At 39.8% G+C, this 22,414-nt stretch overlaps 3 protein-coding genes across 3 annotated transcripts; 1 reads left to right on the plus strand and 2 right to left on the minus strand.

Annotated features, from left to right (window-relative positions):
• Nucleotides 1–573: 573 nt before the first annotated feature.
• Nucleotides 574–12,824, minus strand: LOC145766863 (uncharacterized). Its single transcript, XM_082578565.1, has 7 exons — nucleotides 11,254–12,824; nucleotides 6,184–6,312; nucleotides 5,534–6,070; nucleotides 3,748–4,904; nucleotides 2,962–3,170; nucleotides 2,445–2,521; nucleotides 574–2,137 (listed from the first exon to the last, which is right to left on the minus strand). Exons 1-7 carry the CDS (start codon nucleotides 12,794–12,796, stop codon nucleotides 1,197–1,199), a joined length of 4,593 nt encoding a protein of 1,530 aa, XP_082434691.1. The 5' UTR covers nucleotides 12,797–12,824; the 3' UTR covers nucleotides 574–1,196.
• On the plus strand, nucleotides 8,441–21,825 carry LOC145766152 (uncharacterized). The gene is made up of 5 exons (XM_082577808.1): nucleotides 8,441–8,670; nucleotides 9,428–9,508; nucleotides 9,888–9,976; nucleotides 10,360–10,464; nucleotides 21,687–21,825. Exons 1-4 carry the CDS (start codon nucleotides 8,580–8,582, stop codon nucleotides 10,408–10,410), a joined length of 312 nt encoding a protein of 103 aa, XP_082433934.1. The 5' UTR covers nucleotides 8,441–8,579; the 3' UTR covers nucleotides 10,411–10,464; nucleotides 21,687–21,825.
• LOC145766864 (uncharacterized) lies at nucleotides 13,687–14,814 on the minus strand. Its single transcript, XM_082578566.1, has one exon. It carries the CDS (start codon nucleotides 14,812–14,814, stop codon nucleotides 13,687–13,689), a length of 1,128 nt encoding a protein of 375 aa, XP_082434692.1.
• Nucleotides 21,826–22,414: the final 589 nt, after the last annotated feature.

Below are 22,414 nucleotides of genomic sequence, written 5' to 3' on the forward strand. Positions count from 1 at the left end.
GCAGCTTAGCATAGATAGCATGCCAATAAAAGAGAAAAGTGATAAAATTTTAAAGCTTTTCTCATTGGAAAATACTGAAGAGTTTGGGTGTTCATCAGAATTTCACAAACAAGTTGATTTATTGCTTCACTGACGTTTCTCGCACCATGATAATGCGCATCCTCAGAGCAAATAACAAACAAAATTATTTTCATTTATTTAAGTTGGTTTGCTATTTATTTCTCTTGCCTTCAACCGCACTGCAGTATATAACTTTGTAAATTTTATTTTGTATGTTATTCGCTCTGAGGATGCGCATTGTCATGGTGCGCGAAACGTCAGTGAAGCAATAAAATAACGTGCTTGTTTCTCCTATTATTTCTGCATTCATCAGATAAACGTTGTAGCTGCTGCTGGAAACAACAGATTAAGGGTTTCACTTATAGGCTAAACGAGCATGAGTTACTGCTTTTGTTGAAGGAGACGGGAGATTTCTGCAGCTGCACAGCCATAAAACATTTCAATCTGTCATAGGCAAAGTTTTCAATGATCAAGTATATTTTGGTTTCACACAGTGGAAAATTTTAAGCGCATAACACAAAAATTGACAAACCCACTTTGAGACACAATGAAGATCACGCGAAATTCAATTGAAAACATATATAAGGGTCAACAATTACATTTTGAAACTGAAATATGCAATAGATTCTATTTTCAATAACAAATGCAATAAATTATGTATTTTATATAAAAAAATACATCGATTACACAAAATTGATGATGAAAAACAGCAATGCAACCGTTATTACATAATATAAATAATCAAACTACGTTAGAAAAATAATTTGCCTACTATCTGTAAATGAAGCAACGAGAAAACTAATGATTAAAACTTCTATCAGCGAAATATAAGTCATTGTTAACTGCAGCAACACCCTCAACTCAAAACTGAACTTGTAAATGCTGAAATGCGTAATTTCAAGTTTCGTTTGCCTCAACCTTAAGTAGTTCAGTAATTGGTATGGTTAAAAATATCAAGACACCATAATGCTTGTTAAGCACACTATAGAAACCCCAAGTGTTAAGGGTTTAAATTAATTTATTTCACTCAAAGCCAAAATTGAGATATTTAAGTTATGTACCGGTACGCTACAAAGATGTAGTGGACAGAGAAAACCTATAATCCACAGTGTAGAAAGTGCAGCACATGACAACGTTCACTTGGTAGAGGTTGCTTGTTTTTCAAAAATAGACTTTGATTTTTTCTTTTTGTAGCTGAACATTGGTCGTCCGTTTCGCAAAGATACTTTATCGCTGTTCTCATTTGGATTAGCAGCATTCTGTTTCAGTTGATCATCAGCGAGATCTTCTCGCAAGCGCCATCTTTTTACAGAATTGCCCGGCTTGCTTTTGTTTTTATTAGGGGGGTTTTGAGCTTCAGATTCCCGCGTTTTCTTTTTTAACCCCGAGTCAACTCTTTTTTTCTGATCCATAATTTTTTGGATGCGACGCTTCGCCAAGTCAGATAGAAGGTCGTTCGTCATTGGGTCGTGCTCGGGTAGCGGTTGAGTGGAGACATCGCGTTGCTTCTTTTTTCTGTCGAGTTTAATCTGATAAGGAGAAGAGGTTCCGTTTGACTTCATCCAGTTGTCATAATGGTTTCGATCCAAGACCTTTGCTTTGGTCGTGTTTTCACCACGGTTCGTGCTTTTTGCAACCTCGGTTTCGACTTTTGTTTTAGGGGAAACACCAGAAGGGGATATTGCAAACATTGATTTTGGTGCCGACTCTGCGTCCAATAAATCTTCTATGAAACTATTTGATGTTTTGTCTCCGTTTTGCATGATCGGCTCTCGCGCTGAAAGATTAGTGGCATCCCTTCTCTTGTGTTGTTCCATTAGTGTGACGTCACCATTACCGAAATCAATCTTGACAGGAACAAAAGTTTCCTCTTTTCTCGCGTGGGTTGCCACAGGGGTCCCAAATGACACTTTTGTGGGTGCTGATTTGGGGCGGGGTCGGCCCCCATGCTTAGAAAGTCCACTTTTTAGAGGTTCCATGGGAGGTTGAGGTATGATGGCGTGGCTACGAAGATCAGAGAAAGCGGTGATTGTTGTGTCTTTTGTATTGTTATTGTGACGTAAGCTGGATGAAAGTTCTATAAAGGAAACGAAAGTTGTCATTATGATTTCATCAGAGTGAGGTAGAAAGCAGCTCTATAGTTCCCATAGCTTTAACTCTATAGTTCCCATATAAAATTTAATCAAAACTACTACTAGATAGAAAGGTATAAAGGCTGAATGATTCAAGCAGATAACCTACTGAATTTACGAAGAGGCGTTACATTCGTTTTAGTAATAAAATCTCAACTAAACACAATTATATCTTTGGATTGCAGGGAATATTTTATGGCTTTTAGGGTGGCAAAAGATGCCACTCTGAAATCGGTTTGTTCCATATCCCACCTGTCTGTGCACGTCCCAGTTCAGATTGATCCCCTGTTGCTTCCAACGTCTCATTGCGTCGACGTAGTAAGTATTCTCTAAGAATAACAGATATTTTGGCGGTTTTTTAATGTTTATTTATAAAAATTGCTTACATATCTATCGATCCTTTTCTCTGTTTTCGCAAAAAGTTGCGTAACTCTGTGATTTGAGCACAATGTACTATAATTATTTTATAGCGCACGCGGTCTGCGCTTTGTGCCTGTCTGATAAACATTGCAACAGTGCCAACTTGTAAGCTTTTTTATCGAACACGTCATAAAGGTTTTGGCTGGTCACTTCCATCTTTCTATTCGACAGTTTGTTGTTATTGTTTGTTGTTTGTAGTGACATCTGTCCATGAGTCCCTTCATTTCATATTCTCATATCGCTATTGCGAGAACCATTGTGTAAATATGTTAATTTCGCAAATGGAAACCTGTTTTACGATCATTAAAAACTCTGTTTGCAAAACAAAAAACACAGAAGTAGTTTTCACCTGTTTTTCTTTTTTTTCCACCTTTCATATTCTATGAGTGCATGTTCTTTTTTATCTTCTTTCGCATTTTGCTCCTGCATCAAAATGTTCCTCTTGGTCCTGTGTTCTTTGAATCTATAGACTCGATTGCGCTGTGCCATCGCGTTCTTATGCGCGAGCCATTCTAAAACCGCGGGATTGTCGCTGTTTCTTAATTGATGATCTGAAAACTAAAGCATCGTTTTGTCAGCAGTGTGTTTGTTTAAACCCAGTAGCATTGACAGAGGATCCATGGAGTACTTTTGGACCCGCTCCTGGGGCTGTGGTAAACTTTTTAAAGGGCCAGGAAACTAAGGGATATCATCGCGCTTCTTTGGATGTGGTGCGTTTTTCTTGAAAATCTTTTGATTTGGGAGCTTATGATCGCATCGGTACCGGGCCCAAGTTATCCTCTCAATAGCCGTGCATGTACCAACCTTAACCAAACAACGTGGCAAATTAGTCAGTAAGAACGTCAATTCCCACGAGCATGTTTGCATTTCAATGTAGGCTACCGTAGATACTGTATTCGGTAATTCATTCATGTTTTTATGTCGGAAAGGTAGTGCTTTGTTTTGAAGTGAGTACGGTGATGATATCAACATGGTATCTTACCCCTTTATACTCTTTACGTATGTGTCATGCATATTTTTACTTTCTTGCCATTATACTGTTATTTGTATATATTTCATTATGTCATGCCCATGGTCAATGGTCATGCCCCTTCAATAAATTAACAACCAAACATTTATAGTTAGTTTTTCATACTTTTGGTTCTTTCTTTCCCAGGCTTGATTTATTCGGATCCCAATTGCACTTTATGGGTCCATTCCCAGGTTGAATACGAGGCGTATGAGGAAGAGTTTCCGTATTTTCTTTTTCGGATTTTTCCAACTTTACGTTTTTATTTGTCGATTTTTTTTCTTCTTTTTCATTTCCTTCTTTTTTCCCACGCTTCAGTTTTCTTCCGGGTTTAGAGTTTTCTTTTTTTGCTGTGTTGGCTTGTTTCCGCTTTGGTTGAGGAGGAGCAGTCCATGGGCGACGAGGAGACAATCGTGTTTGGATCGGGGCAGGACTTAAACTTACGCGGTGAAACACGCCGTGGTTGTCCGCCATTAAATAGTCAGAATTCCCGAGGCTGGTCAAAAGAAGAGTAGGATGAGACTCTCTTTGGCGTTTTTCCAAACGCTTCCGACTTTGAATTTCTTCTATCTCCAATTGTTCTGTCATAAGCACGTGTTTCAAAGGTGCACTTCTTGACAAGCTTTTAGACTTTAAAATACTTTTCTTGGAGAGTTGTTTTCTTTCTTCGTCACTTTTTTGCTTTTCTACGTCTTCCGATCCTGTATCCGATGGGATTACGACCTTAATATGTCGACTCCCATTTCCTCCTGGATGTAAATATCGATCTTCTCTCTGTGAGGACCCAGAGCTTTTATCCGACCTCAATTCGTCAGAATCAGAGTTTAAAGATTCCGATGAAGATTCTTCTTTGAATACCATCTTTCGGCTTGATTTAGGTCGAGGAGGTTTTTGATGAACTGCTGGAGGTTTACGTCTTTCTATGATCTGTGACGATTTCTCATTTAAGCTTTGATATTTAGCTAATTCAGCAACAAGAAGTCGGATATTTCTCTTCACATCGGACTCTCTGGATTTAGAAGTGTACGCCGCTAAAATAGCAGCGGAGCTCCCATAAGGAGAACGTCCTTTCATCTTTCTATCTCCTCGTTTTCCGCTAGAGCTGCTGCTCATTGTTTTCCGTTTCCCTGGCTTAGTAGGTAACCCACGGGGGCTCCTCAGTTCAAAATACGATTTTTGGTCATCAAGTTGTTTCGCAAGGTGGCGGTCAAGATACCGATGTAAAAGAAGTTCTCTAGCCTTCACGTTGTGGTAATTTGCAAGCCGTACTGAAGAGGTTTGGTCTGTGAAGATAAATAAGGATGATTACAGTAGAGATTGATGCTTAGGCCTACTTAAGTCAATAAACTGAAAAAGTTAACAGTTTTATTCTAAGAAGTCATTTCTTACCAAACGGGTGTTTCTATAATTCAATGCTATTCTATAATTCAGTTCAGTTGATTTTATTTTTGACCATCATATCAAAAACAATACACGTCAACATAGCAAAGGTCAAGAAAAAGGTAGAAGCGACATTCCCTGCTCAAATCCAAGTCTAAGTTCAGTGTTCACACATACCCTAAGACTGGAAGCTCGTTAAGCCTACAAATATGAAAATATGCAATAACAACTTGTCATTAAACTTTTCTTGGTTAAAAGTAAGTTTTACTTGTCTAATTGTCCTCGAACGTGCAAGAAGTCCGCGGAAAAGCACAAAATTACCATCAATGCATTAGGTTTTAAAAACTTAATAACAATTTAAAAAGACAATTTGATCAGTTAAAGCAGTTTTAAGGACATTACCCTCAGCATTATTCGCAAAAGTGTTGGTAGGGATTGCTAGCTTGACGATTCCTGGAAAGCATTCCGTCGCTAATAACGGTAGCGGTAGGGAATCATTGACTTAGTAGCTAATGGCATCGACATATCTTACCAACAACGTTTTGTGATGCGTCATCAAATGTAGTCACGCTCGAATAACTTGATGTGGACGATAGGACTCGACGCTTGCCCCGAGTTTTTCCTTTTCGCTTTTCCTCTTCCGTTGTATCCGCAGAAGATGTCGTACTAGGCGGATTATTAATGATCCGTTCTCTCCGTGTCCTGTACTTTCCTGGTTTTGCTGTCCTTGGTCTGCTGGGAAACTGTATTGCTTTGTCAACGCTGACAGACAATGGCTTGTCGCGCTTTTCAGAAGCTGAAACTTCAACAACTGGTTGTGTGGAAGACACTTGAGGCGATGATGATGCAACTAAGGCTGGTTTCAAATCATCAAAATTTACATCCACATTTCGAGATGTAGACAAAAGTTCACTGGAGGAGGATGAGGTTGAAGAGGAGTCCGAATCTTTGGAATGCGTTGTAATTGAATTTGGAAATCTTTCATGAGACTGTGCTTCGTTATTGTCTGTTTCCTCTTTTAAACTGTTGTTGCGAGAGCTCAACTTTTGAGATATTTCTTTAAGCGCATCTAGGAAAAATATCCTACTTGGTGAAAACTGATGCGGTAGTAACACATTTTGATTGTTATTTTTTTTATTTTGATTCACAAAAACAAAACATAAAAATATATCATTTTCTTACCTGTATTTTTATGTTCTTTCTTGCTGTCTTCATCTTTTATTGACAGCTTTGAATTGCTATCAGAATCAAAAAAACTGCTGATGGAAGATGACGAACTACTTTCCGATGACGAAGACATTGTGACGTTTGCTTACAAAGCAATCACGTGATCACTACAGCACACATTTCAGAATGTCAATAAAAATTATCACCGAACAATGAATGAACACTACCCTGCTTTCGAAGTGGAGGCTTGACACAAAAGACGCTTTTCTTTGTTAGTGTACACATCACAAAGTACTTCTCAAAGAACAATGCTTTCTTTCATTGTTTAGTTTATTCAACATCATAAACGGTTCGCTTGATGTAACAATTGCACACAGGTAAGCTACAAGATCCGACCATTTTAGCTGAAATTTCAAAACTAAAGATTTTTGTCTTCGCTATAATTCAGCATTTCCACCTGAGCTTTTACTCACCTAACGTTTCATTTGGGTTATAATCTAACAACTATTCTAAATAAACTGGATTTTTAGGCACTGATGTCCACTGAGTATGAACATTTTGTCAGCATAGACTAGCCCTACAGTAGGCTATACATCTACCCGGTGTCCTGGACACTGGACAGCTCACTTGATAAAAACAAAGCTGTGTAAATTAGAAAAGAAGCAAGATCAATTCATCTGGTGACTAATCAGTTTAAGACAGCTTTGAAGCTATGTTACGTTTACGTTTTGTTATTCCACTGATCTCTGATTGTATGTTCGAATTGCTCAGTCAGTTGACTAAAATCCTGCTTTAAGAATAAAACAAGCCGCTTCTCACTTCAGCTATAATAATAATCAAGCTATTTTAATGAAATTGGACTTCGTCCATACATTCACTTCGAACATTGAATTTTCAGGTAGCCTATCCGTAAATGGGCTTCTCTCGTGCACCGCCTTGACCGGGCCCATTGTGATTCTCTAATTAATCTTAGTTAGATTGCCTGCACTAATTTTTGTATTTTAATAGGGTTTGATGTGACTGTGCAAATCGACTAAACTAAGCAAAGAAATTAGATTTACTGAGTTGCAGCCTAAGCTAACTGCTGTAACTTATAAGTATCATCGTCACAAGTTGAAGCCTTAGATTAGGCTGCATCTGCTTGTTGAGCTAAAATTAGCTAAACTTGCAAAATAATTTTTTCCAAAAAACAGTTTTCAAAAATCTATTTGCTGCTCCTTCTCAAACCAGAAACGAAATTTTAAAAACTTTGCCTTGACATCATTTATCAGACATGATTAGCTGCTGAACTGCTGCAATTGATTATAGATTCAACCCAGTTCTTTTCATCGCTCTGTTACCAAGGCACCTCGTTTGTTTACTTTGGATTGTCAAGTAAGACGAGGCGGAATGGCAAGTCGCAACACGAAAAATATAATTAGCGAGTGAAATTTGATCTTGGCACTTAAAACACTGATGTGCTTTCCTTCACAATAACATTTTGGCTTACTATGAAATAAAGACAGCATTGTTTTTAGACAGCATTTAAATGCCAACATTTAAAAACAACTATGCATACCTGAAGCAAATACATAATAATAATAATAAAGCAACCTTACTTTGTAGGCTACGTGTCTCATTTTTTAAAGTAAAGTTGTCTTCTTGTCTTAAGCTTTTGTTTTCGGATCATTTTGCTTTGAAGAATTTCCATAAATTTCGGTTTTCCAATTGTTTTCAAAATTGTAGTAAGCGACGTAAAATAATATATGTTTAGTCAGACTGAAGCATGTAAGTTACAGGTGTGTAATATTTTGAGCTAAATTTATCAATTCCAAAAATAGTTCAAATCATCCCTGGTTCAATTAATGAAATAAAAATACAAAATAAAGTTAATTGTTTGAAACTAACAATGGAAACACAGAAACAGAACGAAAAAATTTTGCTTTGCCAGTCTGTCAGATTGAGACTTCTGTCTTTGATTTGGGAAGAATTTGGAAAATTTCAAGGTTGTCAGAGACATAAAGTTAGGATTGGAAGGTTTTATGTTTGCAGTTGTGAAAACACTGGAAAAAGAATTTAACATCTGACAACTAGTCCCAAACCAAAGTACAGTCAATTATTATAACAGCTATGAAGAGGAGAATAAGCTACTTTTGTGTTCACTTCTGATACGTGGAAACAAAGTTGTTATGACAGTTTAGACTCAATATTTTAATAGAAGTTGTGTATTTTTATGAAGTACAAGCACGTTAAGTTGTTTCAATAATCATGTTAGTGTATTTTTTGCAGATTTGCATAGGCCTAGTCTTAAAAGTGTAGGCTAGCTTAGGCTAAACATAATGAAAAAGCATTATTACTGTAGAGTACTTCGCTGCATTTTTTCCTGTAATTGCTGTTAGTTTCAAGTAGTCAACCCCAAAGTAAAGAATATTATGGAGTATGAAGAGCAACAGTTACCAGGAGATGATGATGTCATTATGCAGCAGAAGTCTCAACAAGCAAATGATGAAAACAAGACCACAGGTTAAGAATTTTTGGAGCTGGTATACAAGCTCCCCCCCTCCTGGTAACTCATGACAAAGAGGATTGACCAAAACATATGGATTGAAGTGTGTGAACAGTAAATCAAAGGTAAAGTAGTTTCACCCTATATGTTTGGTCGAGTCCTGTCTTTGTCATGAGTTACCAAGGGGGAGGGGACTTGTATACCAGCTCCGAATTTTTTATTAATAACAAAAATACTGTGTTCGCATGAATTAGTGGTGCAATAGGCTACTGATTCTTGCTACACTCAACTGCCAAGAAACACATGTTTTTGGAAAAGTCTTGATGGCTAGTGTGGAAGCTACACAGGTATGGTTAGCAAAACGCAATGCTTTCTGTTCTATTGTTAGTAGCTAGGTAGTGCTGACGCCAGGAAGATCGCTCCTTCTCAACAGAACTAAAATACTGTTGCTTATTAGCCTATACATTAGGCCAGATCAGTTGAATTTTTATTCCTTTTCAGTAAATTTGGCACATGGCTGTGCATCAAAATAAATTTATCTATTTCCCTTAATTGAAGAGCAAAATCTTAAAAGAGATTTTTAGAAGAGAAAAATACAAGTATAGTCCAATGGGAAACCAACAAGTCATCTAAAAGTAAGGTATATTACAGCTTATACATCTGCCAATTGTTATACACTTTATACAGGTGATGGCTTTAGTATCATTTCATTTTTATTGATCTTCAAATAAATTAATTTGTTTTACTAAAATATAACACATTTATTACTTTTAGTTGAAGAGAGGACTGTCAAACACTATAATACAGAAGAAGATGAAAAATTTTTCAAAAAATATGCTGTCAGGCCTTCTAAAAGTAAGATATGCTTATTGCTTACAGTTTATTCCCACATTAAAAAAAGCTTTTAGTAATAATTGTGTCACTGTTGGTGAGAATATTATTTATATGTAGAAAGAATACAAGTATGCAATATACTTAGATAATAAAGTCACAATTTTTAAATTTTACAAAACTACATATCATATGCAAAATAGTTAAGAAAGTTGTCAGCTTTGTAATTATTGTTCAAATTGACTACGGTACTGATTTAGATTAGTGTCTAAAACTTAAAATCTGTTGCAACTTTGGCTTTATGTGTTTATTAGTTTAATTATTTTAATCATGTTTTGTTGACTTCTGATGGTGGTTTTGTTGTGCTGTGATGTAAATTAACTAACTGATCTGTTACTTTTAGATGAAGAGAACGATGTTAAATATTGCTCTTCGGAGGAGGAGGGTGCAAATATGACTCAATGGAAGATTGATAGGACATCCAAAAGTAAGGTATATATCAGTACATATTGAAATATCTAGGTTTAGGTTGTAAACTACAAAGTTTGTTAGAGTGTCTGTTTTTCAAATAAAAAATTGTGCAGACTTCTTCGCTTTGCGACGTTACAGCAATACAGACCGTTTTGAAAAGAAGCTCGTAGCGATATCGTGATTCTTGTAAATAATTTCAGTTGCAGGGAAGCTCCATACCACCTCCAGCGGTACAATCTTGCAAAACAATTATTAACCACTGGTCTAGACTGTATCATATAATCTTTAAGCCTTATCACATAGTAAGCTACTAAGTGGGCCAATGTATATATTTACGATTGCTATCAGTTAATGGATAGCAGGATCATACTTTTAAATAAAATGCTTGTTTGTTTCAATCGAAGTGGAGGCTGCTAAAGATTATTCCTCAGAAGAGGATGAGAGTGCAGATCTGATGAGGATTGATGATGCAGATCTGACAACATTGGATGATGACAGGTCGTCTACAAGTAAGTCGATCGTGCTTGGTTACATATTGAAGCGCTCATTGTCAAAAACCGCACAATTGGTAAGACTTTCGCACAGGCTACTGGAGGAAGAAAACGCATCTAGATATAATTCTATGTGTGGGAATAATTATTCGTCGTCAGTTTTTTTTTTTGTAAAGACAAGCTTACCTCATGCCAAACTAGTAGTTTGTTTTCAATTCTATGAAATTGTTTGAGATGAAACATTTAATAACCAATTGAGGCTTTTATTCACTGAAATATAGAAATACAAAACAATAAGAACTAAAGACAAACTGATAGCAATAGGTAACGTAGTAGGCATACAACACAAACTTCTACTGTAACATATAGTTTCAAACACAAGACTGCGACGCTCTGGCAAAGCAGTTGAAAGGAAAGAATGCTTGTGGTGTCAGAGGCATCGCGCTTCTTAATCAAGCAGCAGATGGCATAACCACCAAACACAAATTGCAGATGTTGTCAAGACGTAAATACCACATTCTTTCCTCCTTCATCTTCGGAACACCATCTTCGAATAATACAATACCAAATTGACAAAACGATATAATAACAAACAGATACATTTCATACATGATAAATAAATGCATTACCTACAGGCACCTCAAACATCGTATATATTGTGACCATATCTTTCAGGTGGTCTAGTTACTCTAGAAGAACGTCTCGGGTGCGTAGAAATGGTTAAGGGAGATTTAGTCATTTCATGATTAGATTCCGAAGAAGTATGAGCATCTGCATTAATATCTGGTGTAAGATTTTGCTGTGTACCTGCAGTTTCTGGTGAAGGGTTTTGCTGTGTACATGGAGGTTCTGATGTAAGATTTTGTTGTGTGAGTGAAGTTTGAGAGGGAGATTCAGAAGGAGTAGAAATCATGTTATCATTGTTTGATCCTTTTCTAGGTGTTGGGGCAAGATCGTTGGTTGAGACGGAAGATTCCCGACCATTGGGAAATCGCACATGGGCGAAACTCGGGTTTGCGTCCAATAGCTCGACCTCTTCCACAAGCGGATCGCTTTTATTTTGGACAAAACGTCGGAGTAGGACTGGTCCTGGCTGGATAAGCCAGCTAGGAAGAGATTGACCGAACATACTTCGACGACTAAACCCCAGAAATCGTTCGTGGGGAGTGGTGTTGGTTGCAGTGCATAAGAGAGATCGTACTGCGTGCAGAGCTTCGGGTAGAACTGCCTCCCAGCAGCTCTCAGGCTGGTCATACGTTCTTAACAAGAGTTTGACAGTTCTCCAAACAGTTTGGTTAATTCTTTCACATTGAGAGTTGCCGGTAGGGTGGTATGGTGTACTCCGACTACTCGCAATTCCTCTGTCTGAAAGATATTGCTTGAGATCTTGAGACATGAATGAAGAGCCTCGGTCGCTGTGGATATACAATGGATGACCAAATAAAGAAAAGAGTTGACCAAGGCATCGAATAACAGTGGGCGAAGTCATGTCTTTACATGCAAATGCGAAAGGATAGCGACTATATTCATCAACAACAATCAACATATACTTATTCCTGCCATCGAGGGGTCCTTTAAAGTCAATGCTAAGTCTTTCCCATGGTCTCATCGATTTAATCAACAATTCGGCTGGTTTACGATAAAATCGAGGTTTTAATTCAGCGCAGACTTTGCAGTGCAAACAAACATATTTGACATCTTCCATAGAAAAAGGCAGATTTTTAGTGCGAATGAAATGGGACAAACGTGTAATGCCAGGGTGCCCAAGTTTTTCATGGATTTTGGTAAGATCGGGCGAGTTAGAAGATAGTGTACACGCTCTGGATAACGCATCTGGAACTAGATTGCTTTTACCGGGTCGATGCAAGATGTCGTAATCGAAATTTCCCAATTCGGCACGCCAGAGCTGGATTTTGTTGTTTTTAATTTTACCTAGTCGTTTTGGGTCAAACATGAAGGAAACGGCCCTTTGATCTGTCAGAAGTGTAAACTTGCGGCCATGTAATAAATGGCTCCACTTTCTAACCGCATCCATGATAGCCGAAGCTTCTTTTTCTACAGTTGAATAGTTTGCTTCGCAACGAGAAAATGTTCTAGAGTGAAAGGCAACAGGTTGCCCTCCCTGATTTAAAGTGGCAGCTAAGGTATGCTCCGAAGCGTCGCACTCCACTACAAATGGAATTCCTTCTTTGACACTGGTGAGGCAAGCAGATGCAAGACCCTCACGTAAAGTTTCGAAGCTTTTAATAGCGTCAGAGGGTAGAGGAAAAGAAGATGATAGATTGGATTGTACTAAAGGTCTAACCTTTTCAGAGAAATCAGGTACCCATTTGGCATAGTAAGAAAACATTCCCAAAACCCGTTGTAATTCTGGTTTAGATTTCGGCAAGGTAAGTTCGAGCAAGGGTTTAAGGCGTTCGGGGTCAGGTTTGATTTTACGGTGTGAAAGTCTATAACCCAGTAAGTCAATCTCATTACGAGCAAAAACACATTTCGATTCATTAAAAGTTAAGCCCTCGGCTTTAGCTGCAGCAAACAAGGCGTTTAATTTCGCGTCATGATCTGCTCGATCATTGCCACACACAGTTATATTATCAAGATAGGCATAGGTGTCAGTCAAATTATGCTTTTCGATCAGTTTGTCAACAATTCGTTGAAAAAACGACACACCGTTAGTAACACCAAATGGTAAACGCGTGAATTGAAATAATTTTCCTTCGGCTTCAAAAGCCGTAAATGGGCGGTCAGCAGGACAAAGCGAAATTTGATAATAAGCGGATTTTAAATCTAAAGTGCTAAACACAGATCCTTCTGCGATTTTTGCAATTTGATCACTTATTTTAGGAAGCGGATAAGCATCAAGTAACGTAAATCTATTTATAGTTTGCGAATAGTCAACAACCATTCTCGGTTTATGTCGTCCATCTCTTGCAACCAGCACTTGCGCTCGCCAAGGTGAATAAGAAGGTTCGATAATTTTCTCGGACAAAAGTTTGCTTACCTCCTCCCGGATGAATTTACGATCTTCTTGATTGAAATTCCGAGACTTAGTAGCGATGGGCTTGGAGTTAGGTTCCAAACTTTGGAATAAACGAGGAGATTCCATGGTTGAGGCAGATACTCCGCAGTAAGAGTCTCCGATCACTAACTTTCTTTGTGATCCATCAAGCTTGAACACAACTTCTTCATGCTGGTTTAGAAAACCTTGGCCTAGTATGATGTCGGCACAAAGTTTTGGTACTACTCCAAAGACGACGTTGGCATACTTCTCTCTTGAAGTTTGACGTCAGTACACACTTTCCCCAGCACTTGTGCAGTGAGTTGGTCCGAAGCCATTGAAACTTTAGATGGCTTGCCTTGAGGTTGCAGTTTAATAAATTTTGCAGCTTTGGCACTCATGAAATTGTCGGATGCACCTGTGTCCAGCAAGCAATCGAAATCCACCCCTTTAATTTGTGTACGTAGTGTGTTTTTTTTTAAGCATTCTGGGACTGTACCAAGAACAGAATACAAGTGAGATTTTTCAGCATCATCATGGGCTGTGTTGTCATCGTCAAGTGGGGACTTCTGGCCTGCAAATGGTATTGCAGCTGCTTTCCGAAGGTTGTTTTGGCAAACACGCTGAAAATGACCGATCTTGCCACAAGCATTGCAAAGCTTGTCTTTCGCTGGACAGAAGTATCTGCCACCGGTATGGAGATTACCTCCACAAAAAAAACACTTGCGCTTTGTGCATCGGTTAGAAACTGTAGGTTTCATTGTTGCCGTTTTCACATCGCTGCTGGATTGCTTAGAAATGGATGAAGCACGCTGAGGTGAATTAGTTAAATAAGAATTTGAGTGTTTTTTGGCTTGGTCCAGCATTTGAGCTTTTCTAATGGCAGTTGGTAAATCCAATTTTTGCTCTTCAAGTAATCTCTGTCGAATTGTATTGGAGTTGATGCCATTAATAAAAGCGTCTCTTGTAATTTCGTCTTTGTAGGTCTCGGCGTCTACGTTTTCAAATTCGCATTCTCTTGCTAGTTGACGTAATGCGTGAATGTATTCATCGATGGTCTCTTCAGGATTTTGAACTCTGGTCATTAATAAATGTCTAGCAAACACAACATTTTTCTTTTTATGATAAGCATTGTCGAGCGCTGTCCTTGCTGCGGCGTAGGTCCCTGCATCTGCGATGAAGGCGTAGGTTCTGTGTGAGAGTGAGTTTGCTAGTAACCCCAGCTTGTCGATGTTTTCTTGATTTCCTTCGTTTCTTTCAACCGCAGTTAGAAAAGTTTCAAAAGTTTTTTTCCAGTGATCGTATATTTTCTTTGCTTCGGGCTCCTCTGGAAGGAGTTCCAGTCTGTTGGGTCGCAGCAACTTATCCATTGGTTATTAAATGTTTCAATTGGTTATTAAATAATACGACTTCCATTCTTTTATGTAGTCGGGTGGCACTTCGGTGTCCCAATCAAGACCTTCAATAGTTAAACGCTGCAGAATTAACCTAGCTTTCAGGAAGAATGGCGCGCCGAACCCTAATGGATCGAAATTTTGGCCAAGTTGGCTTAACATTGAGCGACGTGTGTACTTCTCCAAAGGTCGGAGAGAGCACTTAATGTATAATGAATCTGACTCAGTTTGCCACACGCAACCTAGAGTTTTTGCTACTGGTAAGTCTGTATCGTCTTTTTCCAGGTCGACATCGCGAAAGGAAGAAGCTAACATCTCCTTTTTGAAGTTGGACAAAACATCCAACGCCCCTTTGTTGGCACTCCATTTCACCAAACTAAAGCCTCGGCTATCGAACAAGTCAATGGCTTCTTTTGCAATCTCACTGACCTCATCAAGGCTATTTCCAGAGAATATCAGATCGTCCATATACATATTTTTTCGAATGGTACTCAGGGTCAGGTCACTGGCTCCAGTGGGGTTTTGTTCAATCATTTTTTGAATAGCTAAGCAGACGATGTATGGACTGCTTTTAATTCCCCAAGGGTGTACACAAAATCTAAACGGAATTACTTTGCCCTTTTCGATATCATTATTCTCAAACCATAGCAAACGGAACAAGTCGCGTTGTTCCATTGGTAATTGAATCTGGAAGAAGCACTTGGTTAGGTCTGCCATTAGGCCAAACTTTCCCAATCTAAAGCGAGCCAGAACTTGTGTTAAAGGGTTTAATATGTCTGGGCCCGACAAAATCACATCATTAACACACCTACCCTTAAACTCAGATTTGCCGTCATATACCACTCGCTTTTTTGCTTGAGATGTCACAAAATATGGTAAGTACCACACACATGCCGATGAGTCGTCGTCTTTTACTGGCTCGATGTACTCACTGGACTGCATTTCAGTCATCGTGTCTACTAAGAATAATCGAACATCAGATTGCTTTAAAGCCTTTCGTCGTAAGCTCAGAACACGGTCAAGAGCCAAAGAGTGGTTATCCGGTAATTCAAAGTCGGTTTTTAACGGTACGGGCATTTCAAATCTCCCATCTTCAACTTTCATTTGCGTCTCAACAAATTTTTGTGCTATGACATCATTGCGGGACAGTTCTATCGTTTCATCTGTTAGGGTTAAATCCTTTATTACATGTTTTAAGCGACTGATTTCAATCTCCTGCGCATCAAAACTGTCAAGACTAAGTGACTCCTCAGCGACGTTACCATTAATGGCAACACGACGTACTTTAGAATTACCAGAGATCATAGAACCTCGACCTCCACTAGCCAGCCAGCCCAGTGGGGTTAAAATAGCATGGGGCTCTTCCCGAGTCATGCCAACACGTTCTTCTAATACTCGCATCAAGTAAGCATGGTCATTCCCGATTAGAATATCGACCGACATTTTGTTAGGTAACGAAATCAATTCAACATTATCGAAATGTGAAAACCTATTTAAGTCTTGATGCTGCGGCAATGTTTCGACATGGTCACTCCAAGGTGCATTTACCACTGCTTCCACATCACCATACAGTTCGTCAGTAACTAAGGATTGGATATTAAATTTAACCAGATCAGAGTGTATTTCTTGTTTGCCTGCTAGAGTGTCCATGCGGAAGGATACATTATCCGTGGCTTTTAGATACAATTCTTTAGCCAATCGGCTTGAAACAAATGTGAGCTGCGAGCCTGGGTCGTGTTGACAGTAAACCAGAGTGGTCTCTCCATTAGATGGGTTTATGACTCGCACAGCCGTGACACGATTAAACACTGCCCTCTTATGAGCGATGCTTACACTACGATTAGTGACGGCAGGTGCCGTTCTAAGACCATTGCCATTGCCCGATGTTCCTTGAGGACTCACATAAGCGTCGTGCAGTAGATAATAGTGCTTAAATCGGAAATCTTCGCCGCAGCGGCTACAATTACATGATTGGGTGCAGTTTTTTGCTTGGTGTCCTAGACGTAGGCAGTTTAGACAACGACCAGTCGTGGCGATGACATCCCGGCGTCGCGACGGCGTCAAGTTTAGGAACTCGGGACAATTGGGTAGTCTGTGACGCTCTTGCTTATTCCTACTCTCACAATAGATACAAAGTATGTCCTTCCTCGTACCCTCAAAAGAGCGGCTACCAAACGTTTCTTCTCGGCTCCCAGAACTAGAGCCAGACCCGCGACTGCTACCTTGGGTGACATTTCTGACAGGCTGTGCTGAGGTTTGACGAATACGCATAATGTGATTATCACTCGCCGACCGTTTTGTATCTTTTCTAGCAACGACTTCCTCCATTAAGCGTATGGCGAAGTCCGTAGAGCGACACGTCTCTTCGCAATTTACGAAATCCATTAGGCTTTGGAAGCTTGGTTCCTCGGTGCTATCATATTGCTCTTTCAGATAGTACAAAAAATCTTTCTTCGCATATCCAGGTAATCGACCTGCCAAGTCTAGTACAAAACGTCCTTCTAGCTGATGACGCTGGTTATACGCCCTAGCGAAGAGGGTACACTGAGCCAGCTCGTCTTTGAATTCCTTTATTGAGGATGATGACATCCCAGATAATTTATTGCCATGCCGTATCCGCCGAATCTCCGGTTCCGCGAGAAATCCGCCTCTAACGCCAAAGCGCTGCGACAAGCGATCCAACGACATATCGATCCTTTCCTTTTCGCTCCAACCAGAAGTATCCGATGCTAAGTTTGAAATGGTTTGCGCGGCGCTACGTACGCAGGCTGCCTGTAGCAAAGTCAGCCGATTTCCCTCAAATGGGCAACTCTCCATTAGTGATTCGATACGGTTTTTAAAAAATATAAATGGCATGTTGTTGCCGTCATAGTTGATTAATGCGGCCCTGTCATAGAAAGTGCGACAATTATGATATTTATAGAACCAGTTTTGTTGATCCTCAGCGCCTCTGTTTGCATTAAGCCCTGGCGGGGGTGTCATAGCATGTCGAGTTTCACGGCCATCATCTTCAACTAGTGGTAAATTACATCTCTCATCTTTAAGATCTTTCCTTACAGTTAAGGGGCATGTTTGTGACGGTTTCACAACCTTCTCTCTATGAAAATCACGTTGATAATCATAATGAGGTTCTCTTTCCGCGGCCCCATGGGTCCCCCCGGGCGGTTTTGCCAAAAAATTATCTTTAGTCCACGTTCTATACTTGTTTGTGAGGGTGTTTCCTGGAAAGAGCTTTCTTAGGGGAGTTTCTCTATGTGGCGGTTCCATTAAATTCTCCTGTTTAGCCTGGCTCTGTTTAGGTTGGGCATCTATGCTAGCGGAGGTCGAGGTCTATGCTAGCGGACTGCCTCAACCATGGAATCTCCTCGTTTATTCCAAAGTTTGGAACCTAACTCCAAGCCCATCGCTACTAAGTCTCGGAATTTCAATCAAGAAGATCGTAAATTCATCCGGGAGGAGGTAAGCAAACTTTTGTCCGAGAAAATTATCGAACCTTCTTATTCACCTTGGCGAGCACAAGTGCTGGTTGCAAGAGATGGACGACATAAACCAAGAATGGTTGTTGACTATTCGCAAACTATAAATAGATTTACGTTACTTGATGCTTATCCGCTTCCTAAAATAAGTGATCAAATTGCGAAAATCGCAGAAGGATCTGTGTTTAGCACTTTAGATTTAAAATCCGCTTATTATCAAATTTCGCTTTGTCCTGCTGACCGCCCATTTACGGCTTTTGAAGCCGAAGGAAAATTATTTCAATTCACGCGTTTACCATTTGGTGTTACTAACGGTGTGTCGTTTTTTCAACGAATTGTTGACAAACTGATCGAAAAGCATAATTTGACTGACACCTATGCCTATCTTGATAATATAACTGTGTGTGGCAATGATCGAGCAGATCATGACGCGAAATTAAACGCCTTGTTTGCTGCAGCTAAAGCCGAGGGCTTAACTTTTAATGAATCGAAATGTGTTTTTGCTCGTAATGAGATTGACTTACTGGGTTATAGACTTTCACACCGTAAAATCAAACCTGACCCCGAACGCCTTAAACCCTTGCTCGAACTTACCTTGCCGAAATCTAAACCAGAATTACAACGGGTTTTGGGAATGTTTTCTTACTATGCCAAATGGGTACCTGATTTCTCTGAAAAGGTTAGACCTTTAGTACAATCCAATCTATCATCTTCTTTTCCTCTACCCTCTGACGCTATTAAAAGCTTCGAAACTTTACGTGAGGGTCTTGCATCTGCTTGCCTCACCAGTGTCAAAGAAGGAATTCCATTTGTAGTGGAGTGCGACGCTTCGGAGCATACCTTAGCTGCCACTTTAAATCAGGGAGGGCAACCTGTTGCCTTTCACTCTAGAACATTTTCTCGTTGCGAAGCAAACTATTCAACTGTAGAAAAAGAAGCTTCGGCTATCATGGATGCGGTTAGAAAGTGGAGCCATTTATTACATGGCCGCAAGTTTACACTTCTGACAGATCAAAGGGCCGTTTCCTTCATGTTTGACCCAAAACGACTAGGTAAAATTAAAAACAACAAAATCCAGCTCTGGCGTGCCGAATTGGGAAATTTCGATTACGACATCTTGCATCGACCCGGTAAAAGCAATCTAGTTCCAGATGCGTTATCCAGAGCGTGTACACTATCTTCTAACTCGCCCGATCTTACCAAAATCCATGAAAAACTTGGGCACCCTGGCATTACACGTTTGTCCCATTTCATTCGCACTAAAAATCTGCCTTTTTCTATGGAAGATGTCAAATATGTTTGTTTGCACTGCAAAGTCTGCGCTGAATTAAAACCTCGATTTTATCGTAAACCAGCCGAATTGTTGATTAAATCGATGAGACCATGGGAAAGACTTAGCATTGACTTTAAAGGACCCCTCGATGGCAGGAATAAGTATATGTTGATTGTTGTTGATGAATATAGTCGCTATCCTTTCGCATTTGCATGTAAAGACATGACTTCGCCCACTGTTATTCGATGCCTTGGTCAACTCTTTTCTTTATTCGGTCATCCATTGTATATCCACAGCGACCGAGGCTCTTCATTCATGTCTCAAGATCTCAAGCAATATCTTTCAGACAGAGGAATTGCGAGTAGTCGGAGTACACCATACCACCCTACCGGCAACTCTCAATGTGAAAGAATTAACCAAACTGTTTGGAGAACTGTCAAACTCTTGTTAAGAACGTATGACCAGCCTGAGAGCTGCTGGGAGGCAGTTCTACCCGAAGCTCTGCACGCAGTACGATCTCTCTTATGCACTGCAACCAACACCACTCCCCACGAACGATTTCTGGGGTTTAGTCGTCGAAGTATGTTCGGTCAATCTCTTCCCAGCTGGCTTATCCAGCCAGGACCAGTCCTACTCCGACGTTTTGTCCGAAATAAAAGCGATCCGCTTGTGGAAGAGGTCGAGCTATTGGACGCAAACCCGAGTTTCGCCCATGTGCGATTTCCCAATGGTCGGGAATCTTCCGTCTCAACCAACGATCTTGCCCCAACACCTAGAAAAGGATCAAACAATGATAACATGATTTCTACTCCTTCTGAATCTCCCTCTCAAACTTCACTCACACAACAAAATCTTACATCAGAACCTCCACGTACACAACAAAACCCTTCACCAGAAACTGCAGGTACACAGCAAAATCTTACACCAGATATTGATGCAGATGCTCATACTTCTTCGGAATCTAATCATGAAATGACTAAATCTCCCCTAACCATTTCTACGCACCCGAGACGTTCTTCTAGAGTAACTAGACCACCTGAAAGATATGGTCACAATATATACGATGTTTGAGGTGCCTGTAGGTAATGCATTTATTTATCATGTATGAAATGTATCTGTTTGTTATTATATCGTTTTGTCAATTTGGTATTGTATTATTCGAAGATGGTATTTACGTTCCGAAGATGAAGGAGGGAAGAATGTGGTATTTACGTCTTGACAACATCTGCAATTTGTGTTTGGTAGTTATGCCATCTGCTGCTTGATTAGGAAGCGCGATGCCTCTGGCACCACAAGCATTCTTTCCTTTCAACTGCTTTGCCAGAGCGTAGCAGTCTTGTGTTTGAAACTATATGTTACAGTAGAAGTTTGTGTTGTATGCCTACTACGTTACCTATTGCTATCAGTTTGTCTTTAGTTCTTATTGTTTTGTATTTCTATATTTCAGTGAATAAAAGCCTCAATTGGTTATTAAATGTTTCATCTCAGTGTTTCTATTTGTAAGTCAGTGAATAAAATTGAGATGAAACATTTAATAACCAATTGAGGCTTTTATTCACTGAAATATAGAAATACAAAACAATAAGAACTAAAGACAAACTGATAGCAATAGGTAACGTAGGTAGTGGAGTGGGATTGATTTGATCTTCATCCTTGGACTGAGAAAGCTTATTTGAATGATTAATCCTGGCGGTTTTCTATACTTCTAAAGTAGAGGCTTTGAACCACTGACGCAGGCCCGGTTACCGAGATTGACAGCAATCTCTTTAATTGTTCTGAGGTGTTTCCGATAATTGTTAAACTGTTGTTGCCGGGGAATTATTCTATCCACTAGTTGCCGCTGAAAAGAGAGCTGTTCTAAAATGTATTGCCAAGTGCGCACCCCGACAGCCGAACCAGTGCCGTTTTATATTGAGTCGGCGCGCAACACTAAGCTAAAGGAAATTATGTGTCGCCTTGCATGGCTTCACTAATTGCTGTCTGAAACCGCTCCACGACCTTCTTATTCCACCGCTCATTTGTGGTCTAGTTTTCCTCACAACTGTTTACAGTTGTAGGGTTTTGCTTCACAACATTCCAGTGTTACTTTGGCTTGACAGGCCACAAAAGAAGAAAACTAAAGAAGCATTGCAACCATCACTTGGATCCAATCGAGATCGATATTTTAAGAAATTGTCAAACAGAATTAAGCAAACATGTAAGGTGTTCATGTCTGCAAGCCATGGAACCTGATGACGAACAATGCGATGCTGACTATAGAGCTGCAATGCAAGCCCAGCCTAGTAATGATGGCGGTCGATCTTCTGTGAGGTTAGTTGACCTGGCTATCTTATTTGGAGTTTACATGATAAGAGTGTATCTGACTGACTTTCTTCTCATGCTGGTCATTATCCTCCTGATCGGATTATTCCTGATGCGGTACTGGGAAGCCCGGCAAGAAGCTTCATTTCGTTGCGTCCACGAGTGTCCAGTCCATGCGATCTTTCCATCTCGTCCGCCGTTGGATTGTCATCCGGGATGCTTGGTACCTCACAACCCTCCCTGCCATGCTCACGGTAATCACTCAAACGTCTGTGAACATCATCATCGATGAATTTAAGGTGCATTGCGCATTATCCTATGAAATTTGTTTATTTTATTTTCTCAATGAAGTACCGGTAATGTAGTATATTTTTCAAGTCAAGTTTACGTAAAGTGTCAAGAAAACAACGTATACTCTTCGATGGTGGGATGGGAGGGTATGTATGGAACTCATCTTTACGTTTACTCTTCGATGCTGAAAAGCCTGGCTCGATAGCCAAGTGGCCACCACGCTCGCCTCCCAGGC

Source organism: Aplidium turbinatum, chromosome 3 (assembly GCF_918807975.1).
Source record: "Aplidium turbinatum chromosome 3, kaAplTurb1.1, whole genome shotgun sequence".
Classification (NCBI taxonomy): Eukaryota; Metazoa; Chordata; class Ascidiacea; order Aplousobranchia; family Polyclinidae; genus Aplidium; species Aplidium turbinatum.

Bases quoted from the DNA above. Each gene is read 5' to 3' on its own strand.
- LOC145766152 (XM_082577808.1), top strand. From the start codon at position 8,580: ATGGAGTATGAAGAGCAACAGTTACCAGGAGATGATGATGTCATTATG. The intron at 8,671-9,427 runs GTTAAGAATTTT...TATTACTTTTAG, and splicing joins TGATGAAAACAAGACCACAG to TTGAAGAGAGGACTGTCAAA. The intron at 9,509-9,887 runs GTAAGATATGCT...TGTTACTTTTAG, and splicing joins TGCTGTCAGGCCTTCTAAAA to ATGAAGAGAACGATGTTAAA.
- LOC145766863 (XM_082578565.1), bottom strand. From the start codon at position 12,796: ATGTTTTCTTACTATGCCAAATGGGTACCTGATTTCTCTGAAAAGGTT. The intron at 3,171-3,747 runs GTATGAAAAACT...ACGATGCTTTAG, and splicing joins TGGGAAAGAAAGAACCAAAA to TTTTCAGATCATCAATTAAG. The intron at 2,522-2,961 runs GTGAAAACTACT...TGTTATTCTTAG, and splicing joins TGGAAAAAAAAGAAAAACAG to AGAATACTTACTACGTCGAC.
- LOC145766864 (XM_082578566.1), bottom strand. From the start codon at position 14,814: ATGGATAAGTTGCTGCGACCCAACAGACTGGAACTCCTTCCAGAGGAG.